Source organism: Psilocybe cubensis, chromosome 4 (genome assembly GCF_017499595.1).
Source record: "Psilocybe cubensis strain MGC-MH-2018 chromosome 4, whole genome shotgun sequence".
NCBI lineage: Eukaryota > Fungi > Basidiomycota > Agaricomycetes > Agaricales > Agrocybaceae > Psilocybe > Psilocybe cubensis.
In genome coordinates, this window is record NC_063002.1 from 2250702 (window position 1) to 2266560 (window position 15859).

The window sequence follows — 15859 nt, forward strand, 5'->3', positions numbered from 1 at the left end:
TCGTCGTGTCTTTTAGTAGCTAACCTTGCCGAACCCCCGGGACTTCCTGACCAGGATGATGTACCATGCAGAGAGACCAACTATGAGCAGACCGACGGCGGTGATGACAATGGCCATCGCAAGAGTGGCATTTTTGCTGAGCCTGGAGCCCTGACACCCATCCTGTATTGCAGAGTCGCACGGGCGACCCTTGGGCCTGACCTTGTCGTACGCGCCAGGCTGGAGCGAAGTATAGAATGGATCGCTCGAGTCGCTGGCCACTTGCATTGATGCGAGAGTGAGCATAGGTGCATTGTAGTCCAGTGCGATCTATTGGTCAAATGTCGAAACATGATGATTTTTAAAAGGGTTGAAAAGGTGAAAATGAAATTAAAATCACCTCGGTTTGTGGCCAGTCACTTCGGATATCGAAGAACCTTCCGCGGCGATCTGGGCCTCCTACAACAGCGCCAGCAAGAACGTACGCTTCCTTTGGCGGGTCTGTGTCAATCTGACCGATATCGAAACCACCAGCTGCCATTGCTGAGTGGGGGTTAGTCGGTGAATTTGGGTTGACACCGACGATATAGGGCACTGTAAATAGAGGAATAAGATTCGCAAAAGTGAGTATGACATGTTTTACGTACTGGACATGGAGTTCTTTCCAAGAGCATAGTCAATTTGACTTTTGGCAAAGTTCTGCGTACCACGGTTAATTTTGAGTAGATTGATTCCATATCGTCCGTACCTGGTAAGCCGTCTTCTTTTCGGAGTTTGATGCAAGAGGAGCGAATCGGTTCAAGAGCATAGCGGCGTTCAATGCAGGGTTCAAGGAAGCATCATCCGAATCACCATCATAGTACAACAGACCATCTACCGTTTCCTTGAATCAATTGACTTGCTTCGAACAAAATTTCAACAACTACTAACCGTCTGTCATGAATCCTGGTCCCTTGTGGTTGACGATATCGTCGAAATAATTTTCCGCCTGCGTTCTCCATGTTGTAAAGTTACCGCCGTAGTTGGACGAAGCCTGGTTAAGCTGCGCAAAAAGAACAAGGAGTCCGGGGGTCTTCGAATCCCAGTTGAATACTCTTGGGTCTTTACCAAGGCCGTATTTGGAGAAGAAAGTCTCAGCGTCTTTGTACAGAGATGATGATCCTGTAGCGGCTGCTAGGAAGAGCGCGGCCATCGTCAACTCGTCACCATATCCAGAAGAAGCATACGCATAAGTGACCTGCGGAACAGACGTCTGGTACGTCTTACGCCCGCTCGTCGCGTTGACTGCAAAGGAATAAAGCTGTTGTGCGTGAGTAAGCAGAGTATCGGCATATGAATCGTTTTTCAACGAAGCAGGTGAAGAGTACGCGGAACTGAACGAGCGGCTGGCATAGAGGTTAGAACAAGCTGCAAAGGCTGCAGCTGCTTGGGCCGCAGCATCAGTGCCAGGATTTGCGTCGTTGATCATGTACACTGGACGGGGAGAAGGAATACTCCTGTCACCGCCCCAGTAAGAGTTGTCCTTGTCGGCTGTAATTTTATTCATTTATATTCGTTGCAAAAGCCAGATTTTGACAAACTTGCCATTAGGGACCATTACAACCAGAGAAGATGCGTTGGGGTGAGCCTAAATAAAACATAAGAAGGCTGTGGGTGAAAACGAATGGATGGCAAACCTTCATAAGCCAGTCAAGGCCCCATCGTAAAGTATCGTCAAGGTAGGCCGTTTGATTGGCCATGTCGTATCCTGTCATAATATTTAATTAAAGATGCTCCACTACGGATGGAGCTAGTTGAGTAATAAAGAACAGACCTTTCCCAAAGTCTGTTGCACCCCAGCACATAGACATAAGGGCAAAACTCTGTGCATTTAGTCAGTTTATGAGCAAGATGTGCCACTGCCTGGCAGTGAAAGGTATTCACCAGAGGATAGGTATCTTTGGAGAAATCTAAAATAATTTACATGTCAACACGTAGACAGAAAAGTGGGGTTGTATAAAGACAAACCTCCAGCATCGTAAAATCCACCTATGAGAATATTGTCAGCCTCAACCGCAGCAAGATATAGTGCCTCGATCAAAGTACCTATGAGGTCGATACCGAGATCTTTTCCTTCGTAAATCAAACTATCATTGCGCCATGGTACACGGTTTGTGGACGGAAGGACACCACTGCGCTGCTCGTCATAGAAATACAAAAGAGACCCGAGCAAGGAAGACCAGGCAGAATTCGGCAAGCCACCACCAGTCGTAGATATGGCGCCGGCAGAGATGTCAGGGGGTAGGAAGGGTGGGTTGGGCAGAGCAAGCTGTGCAGAGACCAAAGGAAGGAGGGATAGTAGTGCTGTAAACCTCATCGGGGTATCTAGTGAGGGAGGCTCACGGATTGTTGAGGGAGGGGGGAGAGTAGCAAGTTGGATTGGAACAGGTCGCACGATTTGAACAAGTTCAACTTTGAATCTAATTCCGTCCCACGTGTGAATCACGAGACGTCAGTTCTCGATCGCGTGATCGCGTTCGTCGATAGTGCTAGTGCGCCACAGTTCACGTCGTCCTTTGTGCTGCGTTACTGCAACAAGCGCTAATTTTTCAAAGACCAGAAGAATCCCAATACATAGTATACGAGCGATATGTTATTCGGAATCTCTGACATTTGGTTCCGCATCTTAGGTTTCTCACGGCCTACCTATTGGAATTTCGTAAATCGATGACGTCGGCTCTTTTCCTTGACCGTATATATGACTCCCATTAACACCTGCGTCCTTGGTGTCGGCCTTTCTGGCCTCACCTTCCACGTTCCATTCGTTCTTGCCTTGCCTGAACTCTTCAACTTGCATTCCGTTCTAGAACGCAACCCATCCACCGAAGGTGGCAAGGTCAAGGAAAGATTCGGCGTCACTACCAAAATCCACAGGTCTATCGATGATGTTGTTGCGGATCCGGAGATCGAGTTGGTGATTGTTGGAACGCCCAACGATACGCACTACGCATTCGCAAAGGCTGCGCTGAACGCTGGAAAGCATGGTACCTTTGAGGCATGTTTGCGCATTAATTCCATTGCTGATCATTTATCGTCTAGTTCTCGTCGACAAGCCCGTCACAGCTACATTTGAAGAAGCAAAAGAATTGGGCGCTTTGGCTAAGGCAAAGGGCCTTGTTTTATACCCATACCAAAATCGACGTTGGGATGCCGATTTCTTTGCTCTGAAGAAGCTGCTCGCAGAGCCTGAAGCTAGTCCTCATTCCCTAGGGGCACTCACAGAATTCGAATCACAGTGAGTAATTTCAGACACCACCGGTACAGTATATGACCATTTCATGCAGCCACGACCGATTCCGCAAAGGCTTGAAGGGAACTTGGAAGGATGTGCCTTCCCCGGGAGTAGGGCTGACCTACGACCTGGGCTCACACCTCATCGACCAGACACTATGCCTCTTTGGACGGCCGGACCGCATTACAGCCTTCATCCAGAACCTGAGGGGGATAGGGAGTCCTGATGTAGATGATTGCGTATGTTTTTCCATATGGCCACAGGACAGAAATAAACTGATGGCACAAAAAGTTTACCATCTTTATGCACTACAATGCGGGGGCGCGGAATCCGTACCCTCTGACAGCAATTTTGCGTTCACATATTCTATCCGTCCGGTCGCCCCAGCTCCGGTATGTCGTGAGAGGAACAAAGGGAACATACACGAAATTTGGGGTCGACGTGCAGGAAGACCAGCTCAAGGTGATATCATCGCCCAAAGCTATCTTGGAGGGGCAATATGGCATGGAGCCAGACTATCTGTGGGGAACTATTGAGAGGATTGAGGCCGACGACACGACGGTAACCCGATCCAAGTGAGTGAACATCTTTTGTCTGTCTGATGACTGGCTAATGGATGGGTCCCAGATGGCCGTCGATAGATGCTGGCTGTTACACCGACCTATTCCGGAACCTGGGCGGAGCAATTCGAAATGGCGAAGAACTGACAATTAAATGGGACGAGGCGGCAGCAGTAATCGAGATGATTGAACTGGCGCATACAAGTTCCAAGGAGGGAATCACGGTACAAGTTGGGGGGCGACATAATTAGATCACATGACGTGTTTACACGTTGACCGGGGTTATAAGTTAGTCATAGCGCAATGATGGATCGTTTGTTACTCTCGTAGCCACCATGTCGCTCGTAGATATCCGCGTCGACTTGCCTACTCATTCCCGCTCGTTCACCGTCAAGGTGTCCCCGTCGAGCTCTGTTCTCGATGTCAAAGAAGAGATATACCACACTTGTCCAGGCGCTCCCCGTACCTCCGGTCAGCGCCTCATATGGCGCGGGAGAATGCTGGAGGATGACGAGAAAATCGAGAATCTGTGGAAGGTAGTCTGCTTGTGTTGTGTGCTTGAGTGCATCTAACCGCGTACTGCTCAGACCGAGCCAAGGATCGTCCATTTGGCTGTTCACCCTTCCGCTTGGTCGTCTCCTCCGACTGCCACCCAACCCCAGCCCCAGGCACAACCGCCACCGCAACCACGATCGCAGCCACCCCCGATACCTATAGTCCCTATACATTACACTCTCAATCCTACTTCAAATCCCGGTACCTGGAGGAACACAACCCAATCTTCCAACATTCCGTCTCTGCCTAGGAATGCGCTGAACTACGTCTATTATCAACATCGCAAGGCGCTTGCCGCTCTTTCTTCCCAAATGCCAATACCTGCTTTTAATCTCTACGAAGCCTCAAACGAGGCTCGGGATCTCGCTATCTATGCCGTCGAGCGCAGTGGCTTTATTTGGCCTGCCATTCTCGATGAGCCTTATCCGCGAGGGTCCTGGAATCCTGGCGCTGAATATGAAATTAGACAAATCGAGTATGTGCTTTACCATGTTTCCAATTCAAGCGTTGGTACTTATATATATATAAAACCAAAGCGGTGGTCTGTTCTTGCATCTGAAAGACGTTCGTCCGCCGACGCCAATGCAGCAACACGCATTCAAAGTTCTGTCTGTTACGTTCACTCTCTTAACGGCGTCGGTGTCGTCTCCGCCCATGATGCGTACGGTGGATGCTCTGTCGTCGACATCTGTGGCAGGCGCGCCTCATCTCAACGAACTCTTGCAGCAGTTTGGGATGCCACCTCTCAGGGCAGCAATGAACGGTGATCATGGCTATCCAGGCGACTTTGTCGTACAGCGGGATGATGGTATAGTTTTCCGGCAGATCCCCATTCGCCCCCTCCTTGCGCCGCTGATGATGCTTATTTTGCGAACATCTCTGTTGCTTTACTTTGTCGCGCCTGCCCGGACGCCGGTGTTTGGTGCGCTGATACTTGCTTGGATGTTGTACGAGATTTGGCAGCCTATTAGAAACGGGATACAGAATGGCTGGGGTAGGAATCCGGGGGCAGGTTTGAATCAGGGACAACAGCAACAGAATGTCAATGACGCGCCCGGGAACGTAGTGCCCAACGCGGTTCCAGCTCCTGGGGGACCAGGAGTGCTCCCTGCGGCAGCGAATGTGCCCGTGCGGCCCGGTCCAGTTGGACCTGTGACGTTGGATCTGCAGGCGGGAGCGTTGCTTGACAACCTTGCAAACTTGAATATTGAGGAGGAGCAAAGGATGCTGAATCAAACGGAAGGCGCGCCTGCTGCTGAACCGGGGCTGGGACACAAGATTACGACATTTGTGAGTCTCTTTCTGACTACGCTGCACCCAGCGATCTGGAACCGCAGACGGGTGGCTCTTCGAAGAAGGGAGGGTGTTGTGAGGACGGAAGCGAACGCGAGGTCTAGGGACGGGGAGGCGACTGCTGCTGAGGAACGACGAGAGGAGCTGCGGGCGCAGTTTAATCGACGACCAGCGTGGATACAGCGGTACATGGAGCGGGTGGTTGCTGAGGAATGGGTAGACGACTCTGACTGACTTGATTTATTTACTAGTGTAGAATACATATTTCAAATTATTACACATTTCTAGTTAATTAAGACTCAACCCACGTGAGCGCATATAGCCACAACAACTCTACCACCAACTATCATCTGCTCGCCGTCGATGTCCTCGACGTTCGACGCTCTCGTCGCCGACCTCACCCGCGATTTCAACCGCGTCCAGCCCAGAGATGCACTCCAGTTCTGCGCTAATTGGTTCCAGTCTCGTCTAGAAGAGCAGCGCGCCCGCACCCGCGATCTGCTCGCCACTCGCTCAGCGTCCATCGCTGCCCCCAGCGACCTCTACACTGACAGCCCAGCCGCTGGCCTCCCCACCCTCGCCCCATTCCCCCGGCCCCGCTCTTCTATCCGCGACAGCATCGCCCACAGCCCTTTCGGTACGCTCAATGTCCCCGGCAACGCTCTCCTCACCACAGGCGATCGCACACCCCCCTCGTTCCGTTTCAACCAGAACGAGCTTCCGCCCACCTCCCCACTCAGCAATGCCAATCCGTTTGCGGCGTTTGATACGGCCACACCCACACCCCCACACCACCCGGGCGACTACCTGCATGCGCCGAGCGCCGCCATCTTTGCACGGCGCACATCCGTGTCTGCAGAGTCGATCGCTGTCGACAGCAGCACGGACGAGCCGCTGCGGGTGTACCCCAAGACGGAGGACCAGGTGAGACGCATCAAGGCTGCGACGGGCAGCAACTTTATCTTTCGCGATCTGGATGAGGAGCAGGAGACGGGGGTGCTCAACGCCATGCAGGAGCGCAAGGTCGTCAAGAATGAGATCGTGATCCGCCAGGGCGATGTAGGAGAGTACTTTTACGTCGTCGAGTCTGGGCAGCTTTACTGCTATATCCACCCCGAGCCACTGCCGAGCAACTGGCCCCCAGAGGGCTCGATCGCAAAGAGCGAAAGCAAGATCGCTCAACAAAAGTACCACCCCGAGTTTGGGAAGATGGTTCAGGAGTGCAAGCCGGGGAGCTCGTTTGGTGAGCTTGCGTTGATGCACAATGCGCTGCGTGCGGCGACGGTGCTCGCTGTTGAGCCGTCGATCTTGTGGTCGTTGGACCGCATCACGTTCCGGACGATCATTCTCAAGGCGGCGCATAGGCGGCGTACTATGTACGAGCAGTTTCTGTCTACGGTGACTCTGCTGTCGTCGTTGGATGCACCTGAGCGGAGCAAGATCGCAGATGCGCTTGTCAGTAGTGTGTATGCTGATGGCGAGGCTGTTGTCAGGCAGGGGGAGATAGGTGATACGTTCTTCTTTATTGAAGAAGGGGAAGCTATTGTTACCAAGACGCAACAAACTGAAAATGGGGACATTCGCGAGGTCCAGGTAGGACATCTCAAGAAGGGAGACTACTTTGGAGGTGATTATCTCTTTCTCTCATACTTTGCTATGGGTGATTGATTAATTTTGTTTGTGTTTTAGAATTATCGTTGTTGCGTCTTGCACCAAGGGCAGCTACTGTTAGTGCTATATATCGGAAGGACGCATCGATGCCCAAGTTGAAAGTGGCAGCGCTTGATGAGGCAGCGTTCACGCGACTTTTGGGGCCGCTACGCGAGATCATGGAGCGCAAGGCAGGGGAAGCATATGGAAGTGGGCCGAGGCTGTCCATCTCTCGCTGAATGTAAATTGTATATACGTTTTTTTGATTTTTCCCCCCGTTGTTGTGTACTGTACGATGTAGCTTTAGATCTGTGTTTGGGTCAAAAATACCATGTTGATTTTTTTTATTGTGTCCGGCGTCAATGATATCAACTTGAACCACGACAACATCAACAAGTTTGCACACCTAGGATATAAATATCTCGCTCGGGGGAAACAATGGACGATTAACGGAGGCAGGGGCTAATAAACAATGGAGCTGCAAGATGGATTGTTGGGATGCCAACAGGAAGGTGGAACTCCTGCGTCGCTGACGGGCGTGGTCAAAATCAGGACTAGCGCAAAGTCGTGGGGTGGGAGCCAGAATCGTCCTTTTCTATTCCCCTTGTATTTACCCAACTCTCTCCCCCTCCCTCCCTTTGTCCGTTTGAGATTACCCACCGTCTCACCCTCACATTCATTTTAAAGACTACATACATAGCGACCTTGATGGACGCCCAAGTTCAGAAAAGACAAGGCTTCGGTCCGTCGTTTTTCTTATTCCTCGAATGCCATTTTCTAATACACCTATTAGATTTAGGACTGCCTGGGTTGACTGATATGTTCGTTGGACCATCATACGCTTTCTTGTTCCATTTCTGATACAGCAACGGCAGCTTTCCTGGCCCAGCCAAGGATCATTCTACGTCCGCGTCTGCAACCTCGTATGTCTGCTCCTGGAATTATACACGGAATAACATATTCATCTGTGCTTGTCCAATAGATCTTCGTCAAGTGTGTCTGCAAGCGCGACGTAAGCGCCCAACCCACTTTTGCCTTATAAAAATACTTGGCTTAATTATACCCCAGAGATCCGTCTTCATCCAGCTCCTCCTCGTCTTCTTCCATCTCCTCCTCCTCCTCCACCGACTCATCCACCGACTCGACTCCGGAGGTAACACCCACACCCTCCCCAGAATTCTCAACCACAACCACCCAGTCCACCCGCACAGTCCTCGCACCCGCCGCCGACGCATCCACCTCCGCCCAGCCCTCCGCAGCGCCCACACACACCGCCTTCCTGCAAAACAAAGTCCTCTCCGGGCTCGTCTTTGCCCTCGTCGGCGTTGTGGGCCTCGTCGTCATCGTCAGTCTCCTCACATTTTTCATCCGCCGTAAGCGCACCCGCCGCTTCGTCGAGGACGCTGTCTCGTTTGACCCCGTCAAGATGGGCGGATCCGGGTACCCCGACGCGCATGCGCACGCGCTAGAAGCGGGCCGGCAGCAGACGTACCCGCGCTCGAGCACGAGCACGGGGCGCGCGAGCAGTAATGGGAATGGTCCAGAGATCAGACAGGCAGCGCCCTTTGCGGACTACGTCCCGCCGCCGCCACCGCCACCGCCGCATTCGCAGATGTACAACAACTCTTCGGCGAGTTTGAGGTCGTATCAGTCGCAGCAGCAGCAGGCGTCAGCGTACAGTCAACCTTTCAACTGGGCTGCACCACCACCACAGTCGGTACACAATGATCCTTACAGAGGGCCTGTTGCTTGAGAGTTTTTCGCCTTTTTCTCACTAGAGGCAGTTGTATTTTGTGTATCCGGTATTGTTCATGATGCAGAAAACGCCGCCGCGTTGATCGACCATTTTTTCAGTAAACGTATGTCTCATTTCTCTATTCCCTGCGCAATGTCAAGAAGTTTGACGTGTACATGTCCAGCTCGAATCAACATCCTAATACATACCCACGTTCCTTCTATACCCGTTTCGTCTGTCAAAGCCCAGCGTCATTCTGTCCTTCATCCCACAACATCTACCTACGTACACGCAGATCAATCTGTCCAGTCGGCATTCCTCTCCTTGCTTTTCTTGCTTTCGCTCCGGACCGGTTCCGTAGAGACTCAGCGCCCTCTGTATTTTGTACCATACTGTCGTTGACTACTACTTACTCTAAATAAAATATACAATTTAAAATGTACAAAAAGGGGTATACTGCAAAATCGTTATTTCGCATCTCCCACAGAACCGCGGTGGCGACTCCGGCTGCGACTGCGACTGTTCACGCTTCCAGCCTCGCCTCGCGATCTGGTATCAGATTGCGCATCCTGTTCTTTCTCTTCTCTCAAGAATCTCGCATCGCGCATCCGCCGCCACTCCCTACGCTCGAGCGCATACACCAGCCAGGTGATACCCAGCGTGGCGAGCGCGACACATATCATAGCGATCATGCCCTTGCGGAACTTGGGCGCGTCCGTCGCTGGATAGAACACGATCGACCACCACGCGTTCACTGCGTTATTCCACATACTGTGGTTACCACAGTCAGGGTTTTTAGGTTTTTTTATTTCGCAAGAAAGGAAAGGACGAACTTCATGGATGCGAGGACGACGGCGCGTTCCTGATCGTCGTCTGCACATATTTGGTTCGCCCATCTGTGTGTGAACGTGCATAGAAGCAGATATCAGGGGGGAAACGAACTAGTCAGATGAGAAACGAATACGCACGCAAACGTCGTCGCCTGACCAGCATATGACGCTCCTGCTAGATCTACCGCCAAAGAACGAAAAAAAAGAAGTGTTCGCGATTGATTTTATAAATAAATAAAAACAGTGCGGTGCTTCTTACAATAAGCAAAGAATTTCAAGCCAGTAGGACTGCTCCAGACGAGAATGCATATGGCAGATATAATGCACGCGATGGACATGTACACCAGAACAGGCCAACGGACCTGGGTATGATCTGTCCATGTTGCACATACCAAGGTCGAGGCTATAGCAAAAGCCGTAGAACCAGAGGGGTAAAAGTCTGCGGAGGAAAGAAGTTAGTTCTTTCTTTCCAAAAATGAAAAGTATCCGATACCAATTTGCTCTACGGTGTACCCGCCAATCGCTTTAAGCCATTGTCCCATGAGATTATTCGACCCGAAACTCTCTGTTTCGCCTGAAACTGCAAACTATTCCAAACAGGTTAACAGAGGCATATTGTTGCAAGTCATTTTAACCGTACCAGGAGGCTGCAAGCATACCACCGCCAACGGCCTAGCACTCTACGTAATATGTTCCATGATAAAGGCCGAGACTGCGCTTGTTCCAGCTTCCCCACTTGCTCAAGACGTTCATAAGCAAGTACACGTTCCTGAATAGACCACAATTTTTAAGATACCGCGATAGTACATGGATAACCAATGAAATTGCACCTCTTCAGATAGGTAGAATGCCTTCGTGGTGCGGGGAAGATCTGGAAAGACCAAAAATCCATACAATGCAATTGGAAGAGTGATGATACCGTCGATGATGAATCTATGAGAAAATACAGCTCCCCGAACCTGCGGAATGTAAAGCGACACTTACAGCCATCTCCATCCACTTCGACCTGCATGGCCATTCAGATGTCTGGAGCGAATGACGGTTAGTCTCGTACCGCACTAAACCGAATTTCTAATGTGCATCTGTCACCTATAAACTGCGGCTTGCAGCACACCAGAGAACCTGATATCCGGCCAACAAAGATTGGAATCAAAAAGGACTAAAAAAGACTGCGCTTTGACACCCACAGAGTGCCAACTAAACCTGAGCTAGTGAAAATCCCAGATCTCTTGCCAAGCTCTTTGGGTTTGTACCATCTGGTCATGGTATGTAACCATAAATAATGAGTTGGAAAGTATGATGGTCCACCTACGAGCCGAGAACATAATGAGTTCCTACAAAAGTCGAGGACTCGGCCATTCCTTGAAAGAAGCGTATGACATATATCTACACATATTTGGGAAACAGTCTCCGAGGATCAGCGAGCTTGATCTTACCTGCTCAACGTTCTTGACAACGCTTGTGCTGGTACGATATCTTTGATTGAGCGGCTGATGCAACACTAAGACTATTCAAGGCTCGCTTTATACTGACCAGAAAGTAAGTACACCCCAGATAATTTGCATAGACGGGAACCATATGCGGGGTGATACAACCTGAAGCATGAGATTGTCTTTGCAGCGATAGCATCAGCAACGGGATGATCAAACTGATTGAAGCCAGTCCGTACTTGGGATCATGCCCACGATATACCCGCATGTAAAGATGGTGTTTATTTTCTAATGAAAAGTAGAAAATAAGCATTAAATGATAAATTGGCTCGTTGAGCGACTCTGACGTTGAATTCTGTTCCAAACATTTTCAATTCCTCTCTCATTCCGGAGACATAGGCATTTGAGATATTTGACCGATCCAAGTCTGCCATCCAAAGATGAATAGATTGCTTCAGAGCCCGAACAAAGTCCAGATAACGCGCACAATTGGAAAAATACTGCGGGGGTAATGGGTGCACAGTCAGGGCGACGCTGCGGACTGACGACATATGCGCCTAGAAGGGCACTACAGAGGGGGTAAAACACACCATAAGACAGCAGTACGATAGGATGAACCAGTCGATCTTTGCGAGGAGAACTCTCTCCTGCTTGCTGGGTGGCTGGCTGCCCCAAAGAAGCACCCGTAGGCCGCCGGTAGACATGCTTGAGATGAATGTGGAGGGCGAACGGACTCGAACTGCCAAAGGCCATCGGTTCTGCTATGACGTGGGAGATCTTACGCCATGGCGTTCACTAATAACAGCACTTTCCAAATGGCGTAAGAAGATTGCGCCGTGAAGCCGCCATGGGTGGAGTTTTGAAGAGGTTGTATCCGGGCAGCAACGGAAGGAGAGACTGGGGACGATGGAGGACAGACAAAGGGGCGTGGCGGAAACGTGTACTGGAAGAGAGCCAAGGGAAGTCTTGGAGAGCTGAGAGGCCATGGGCGGTTGTTTGGACTGGAGGGTGATGCAAGACACGTGAACCCAGGGATCCACATGATTGCTCAGCAATAACCTCTGAACAGACTTGAATGATGATGTCGTAACTCGCTGCCTGCCATCCTCTCCAGCACTCTTCTTATTTCCATGCCTTTGTTCAGATGTCCTCTACGACAACCCAGAGGATCCATGCCGCAACTCTGTCTCCGTCTCGGCATGCGATGTATCCGGAGAATTGGAATGCAATCTGAGTAAGACTGCAGCAAACAACAACCCTGCAAACACAAGGCCCATTATTCAGCCGAGCGCACATAAATCTGGAACTCTCTGGAAGGTTAGAAGGATCATTGTCATCTTCCTATCAAGCCGTGAGATCCAATGATACTAGACGCTGCTGCTATCCCTGCTCTGGCGATGTTCTATCGCGTCTCTGAGTGCTCAAAAGAGAGGGCCGCTGCTCTCCATATTGGAGATAACATTATGACGCGAAATGGATCGTGATCGCAGCGTGGAGGAGGGATCCGGTCTCTTTCGGGGGACGCGATCTGGACATGTTTTGCTTTGTCAGTTAACCTGAGTCAATATGTGCTTCCGTTCGATCAACTGTCCTCCGAGATCTGTCTTAAGCCCTCCGCTCGATTGTATTCCGCGACCCGCCCTCTGTTCTTCTTCTTCCCTCTCCAGCGATGCTGCTTCTTCGCTGGCCAAGCGTTGTCCCTTTGCTATGTGCAGCCCTTTGTGCACTTGCAGTTCCATCTCCCGAGCAACCGCTCTCTCTCGCAACCCGAGACGGTGGCGCACACCATCATGCCCACGGTGCTCCCCTTCTTGTCCTAAATGAGACAGAGGTCACCCTCTACCACTCCCCAACGCCTCCGTCATATTATACCCTCGACTTTGAGGATGAAGGCTACCAACAACGCCATAAAGGTCTTATGATCTTTCACGGCTTGTTCATGTCCCTCGCCTTTTTTGTTTCGCTCCCAGTTGGTATGTCGCATCCTTCCGTCGGAGACTGTGTGCTTAGCTCCGTCAAGGTATCGCGTTGAGATCGGTAAATCATGCTGCACACAGTCTAGCGACTTTCTCTTTCTATGGGTTCTGTGCTTTGGGTTGTGCTGCAAGCGGCCTATATCGCAAATTGACGCCTAATATGTAAGTACCTTGTCTTTCGCATTGGCCCGTTTTCTCATCGCCCATAATCTGCAGGTATGAAGGTTAGTTCGAATAATTACAGTCTCGCGCCTCGGACTCAATAGAGCTTGAATTGTTGTTAGGCGCCGTACATGGATCACAAGGATATCTGCTTATCCTCGTAGCCATCTCACTATCCACTCTCGATATCATCGCTGCAATTCGGCGTTTTGTGACGTTCCTCAGATCGCCAAACAAATCTTTTAATACTTTCTGGCGACATGTAATCAAGAAGGAGGCAATTAATTCAGCAAACTCCAGTCCGGAGTACGTTGGCTTGATCTCGGAAGAGCCGGACGAATTCACAACGCCAAAGCCATTCCGCCAATCCGTTGACATGCACGATGTTGAATTGAACGATATGGACCGCAATCATACTGAGCAGTGGGCAAAAGCAATTCATCGCCATCAAAAAACCTTTTCGATGGCTTCAGAAAGGACGGTCTTTGGTTCTCACTCTCCAAGTAACTCTCAGGACACCCTCCACGACGCCAAATCTCGAACCAAGTCATTATCACATTTTGAACGCCTCCAGTCCGTCGGACGCATTGTTTTTGCAATTGTGGAAAGGGCGCTTGTTGTTGGCGGCTTTGCGCAGCTCCTAATGGGAATTGTTACCTACTCGGGTATGTTGCAATCGTCGATCCGCCTGCGCTTGACTGATCGGTGAGAATAGGAGGATGCAGAGAAAATTACCTGAATGGATGTTTAGCCCATTTGATCAGTGAGTTGCTATTTTCCGCCCTGCACAAAACGGGACAGCTGATCTTCTTGGTCGATCTTCTTCCCAGAAGGAGGCATTTTCTGGTGTTATGGATTGCTTACCTTTGCTCGTTTTCTCGGATCGTTTGCGGATCGAGGATGGGCGTGGAACAGGTCACTATCTGGGGATTCATGTACAGCCGAATTCGTAGAATCGTTCGTGATTTTCCTTTACGGTGCCACCAACACGTGGATGGAGAGGTTTGGCGCACAACCCGGCGATCCTTTCACTACCAAGCAGATCCAGCACATTAGCATTGCAGTAAGGGCAATTTTTTTCGCTGAAGCGTCCATATCATACTAAAATTTTGCTTCTATCCAGGTTATGTTCTGTTTTGCTGGTCTCGTTGGAATGGGGATTGAATCGAAACGGATTCGCAAATGGCTTGCTTCCTCCGCATTTTCTTTGTCATCCCTTTCAGATGCCCCGCAAGAGGCTGTGGTGGAACCTTTGAGCTATATCGGGAGCTACAACCCCTTCCCTGCCCTGGTTATAGGAGTGACAGGAGCGGCGATGGCCGCACATGCTCAAACATATCTCTTTCAGGCAAGTAATTGACCGGGTGCACATCCTTCGAACCAATTCTAATTGTGCCAAAAAAAATTACAGGTTCAGATCCACTCTTTATGGGGAAACTTGCTTGTCGCTTTCTCTGTCCTGAGATGTTTGACTTATTTCTTCCTGTGGCTTGGACCTCCAAAGTCAGTTCTGCCTTCACGTCCACCGACCGAAGCTCTGGGAAGTTTCTTCCTTGCCTGCGGTGGTCTCGTCTTTATGTTTTCTACGGAAGAAGTCACAATCGCCGCAATGAGAAGGGGTCGTGATGGTTTGTCTTCTATTCTTACTGCGTCATATTGAAAAAAAACTGACGTGTGGGCTCCCGCAGACGTCATGATGTTTCTAAATGTGGCCGTTGCTCTTACTTGCCTTGCTTTCTGCTGGACCCTTTTCGTTGTGGGTTTCAAAGGATGGATCAAATCACGGACGCAGCCTTCTGTGACCTACCGACATGCGGCATAAATTTCTTTTCCTTTTTTTTCTTTTGACGACACCTATTTTTACGACCTGCACGGCCCTTTTCATGTTCTACCATTGTAACATCAGGACTGGTCTGCCCAACGCCGGCTAGCCAGCCACGCAACATGCCTATCTTTCCTTTCTTTGGGACGATAGTGCTTTGCATTCGATGACAAGACACACATTTTGCCCTCTGTCACTTATTTTAATTACATGCGTACACATCGTACATAACACTCCTAACAATGTACCATCAAGTACTGCTAGCTCATTCATACCAACTTCGCATTTTTTCTCTCATATTGATGCTAAAAGCATGGCGTAATCGCCCAGTGCACCCATCCAGATCCAAAAGCCTGCCCAGCCACAGCCAACAAAGCCGTTCCAACAGCTGGTCCGGCTTTCAAAATCAGTTCGGTAGATAACACGGGCAAGTTGCAAAGCTGCCACTCCGACGCCGAGGTAAAAGGCCTCGCCTTGAGAATTTAGCATACCTGCGTATGAGATCAAGGACAAGGTCGAAGCTGAAAGTCCGGTGAGAATCGGACGGGTCTGCTCTCCAAACAGGAGAGCTGTAGACCGGATGCCGACTTGAACAT

General features: G+C 50.3%; 5 protein-coding genes across 5 annotated transcripts; 3 read left to right on the plus strand and 2 right to left on the minus strand.

The window, feature by feature from the left end:
* Positions 1 to 12: 12 nt before the first annotated feature.
* JR316_0004919 (Endoglucanase E-4) lies at positions 13 to 2335 on the minus strand (the record flags this gene model as incomplete). Its single annotated transcript, XM_047890683.1, has 11 exons — positions 13 to 309; positions 380 to 573; positions 627 to 678; positions 728 to 852; positions 910 to 1501; positions 1556 to 1606; positions 1656 to 1726; positions 1793 to 1841; positions 1903 to 1928; positions 1987 to 2007; positions 2065 to 2335. 11 exons carry the CDS (start codon positions 2333 to 2335, stop codon positions 13 to 15), a joined length of 1749 nt encoding a protein of 582 aa, XP_047750444.1.
* Positions 2336 to 2716: 381 nt separating this feature from the next.
* Positions 2717 to 5892, plus strand: JR316_0004920 (putative oxidoreductase C26H5.09c; the record flags this gene model as incomplete). The annotated part of the gene is made up of 8 exons (XM_047890684.1): positions 2717 to 3002; positions 3058 to 3253; positions 3303 to 3489; positions 3542 to 3825; positions 3878 to 4034; positions 4110 to 4346; positions 4398 to 4840; positions 4902 to 5892. 8 exons carry the CDS (start codon positions 2717 to 2719, stop codon positions 5890 to 5892), a joined length of 2781 nt encoding a protein of 926 aa, XP_047750445.1.
* A 129-nt stretch (positions 5893 to 6021) lies between these two features.
* On the plus strand, positions 6022 to 9061 carry JR316_0004921 (cAMP-dependent protein kinase regulatory subunit; the record flags this gene model as incomplete). Its single annotated transcript, XM_047890685.1, has 7 exons — positions 6022 to 7285; positions 7348 to 7518; positions 8009 to 8050; positions 8102 to 8129; positions 8184 to 8231; positions 8291 to 8320; positions 8377 to 9061. 7 exons carry the CDS (start codon positions 6022 to 6024, stop codon positions 9059 to 9061), a joined length of 2268 nt encoding a protein of 755 aa, XP_047750446.1.
* Positions 9062 to 9510: 449 nt separating this feature from the next.
* On the minus strand, positions 9511 to 10254 carry JR316_0004922 (Pantothenate transporter FEN2; the record flags this gene model as incomplete). Its single annotated transcript, XM_047890686.1, has 4 exons — positions 9511 to 9814; positions 9877 to 9939; positions 10012 to 10054; positions 10236 to 10254. The coding sequence occupies 4 exons, from the start codon at positions 10252 to 10254 to the stop codon at positions 9511 to 9513; spliced, it is 429 nt and encodes a 142-aa protein (XP_047750447.1).
* A 2718-nt stretch (positions 10255 to 12972) lies between these two features.
* On the plus strand, positions 12973 to 15263 carry JR316_0004923 (putative membrane protein C3B8.06; the record flags this gene model as incomplete). Its single annotated transcript, XM_047890687.1, has 7 exons — positions 12973 to 13276; positions 13564 to 14106; positions 14157 to 14204; positions 14272 to 14504; positions 14565 to 14789; positions 14853 to 15069; positions 15130 to 15263. 7 exons carry the CDS (start codon positions 12973 to 12975, stop codon positions 15261 to 15263), a joined length of 1704 nt encoding a protein of 567 aa, XP_047750448.1.
* Between the last annotated feature and the right edge of the window lie 596 nt (positions 15264 to 15859).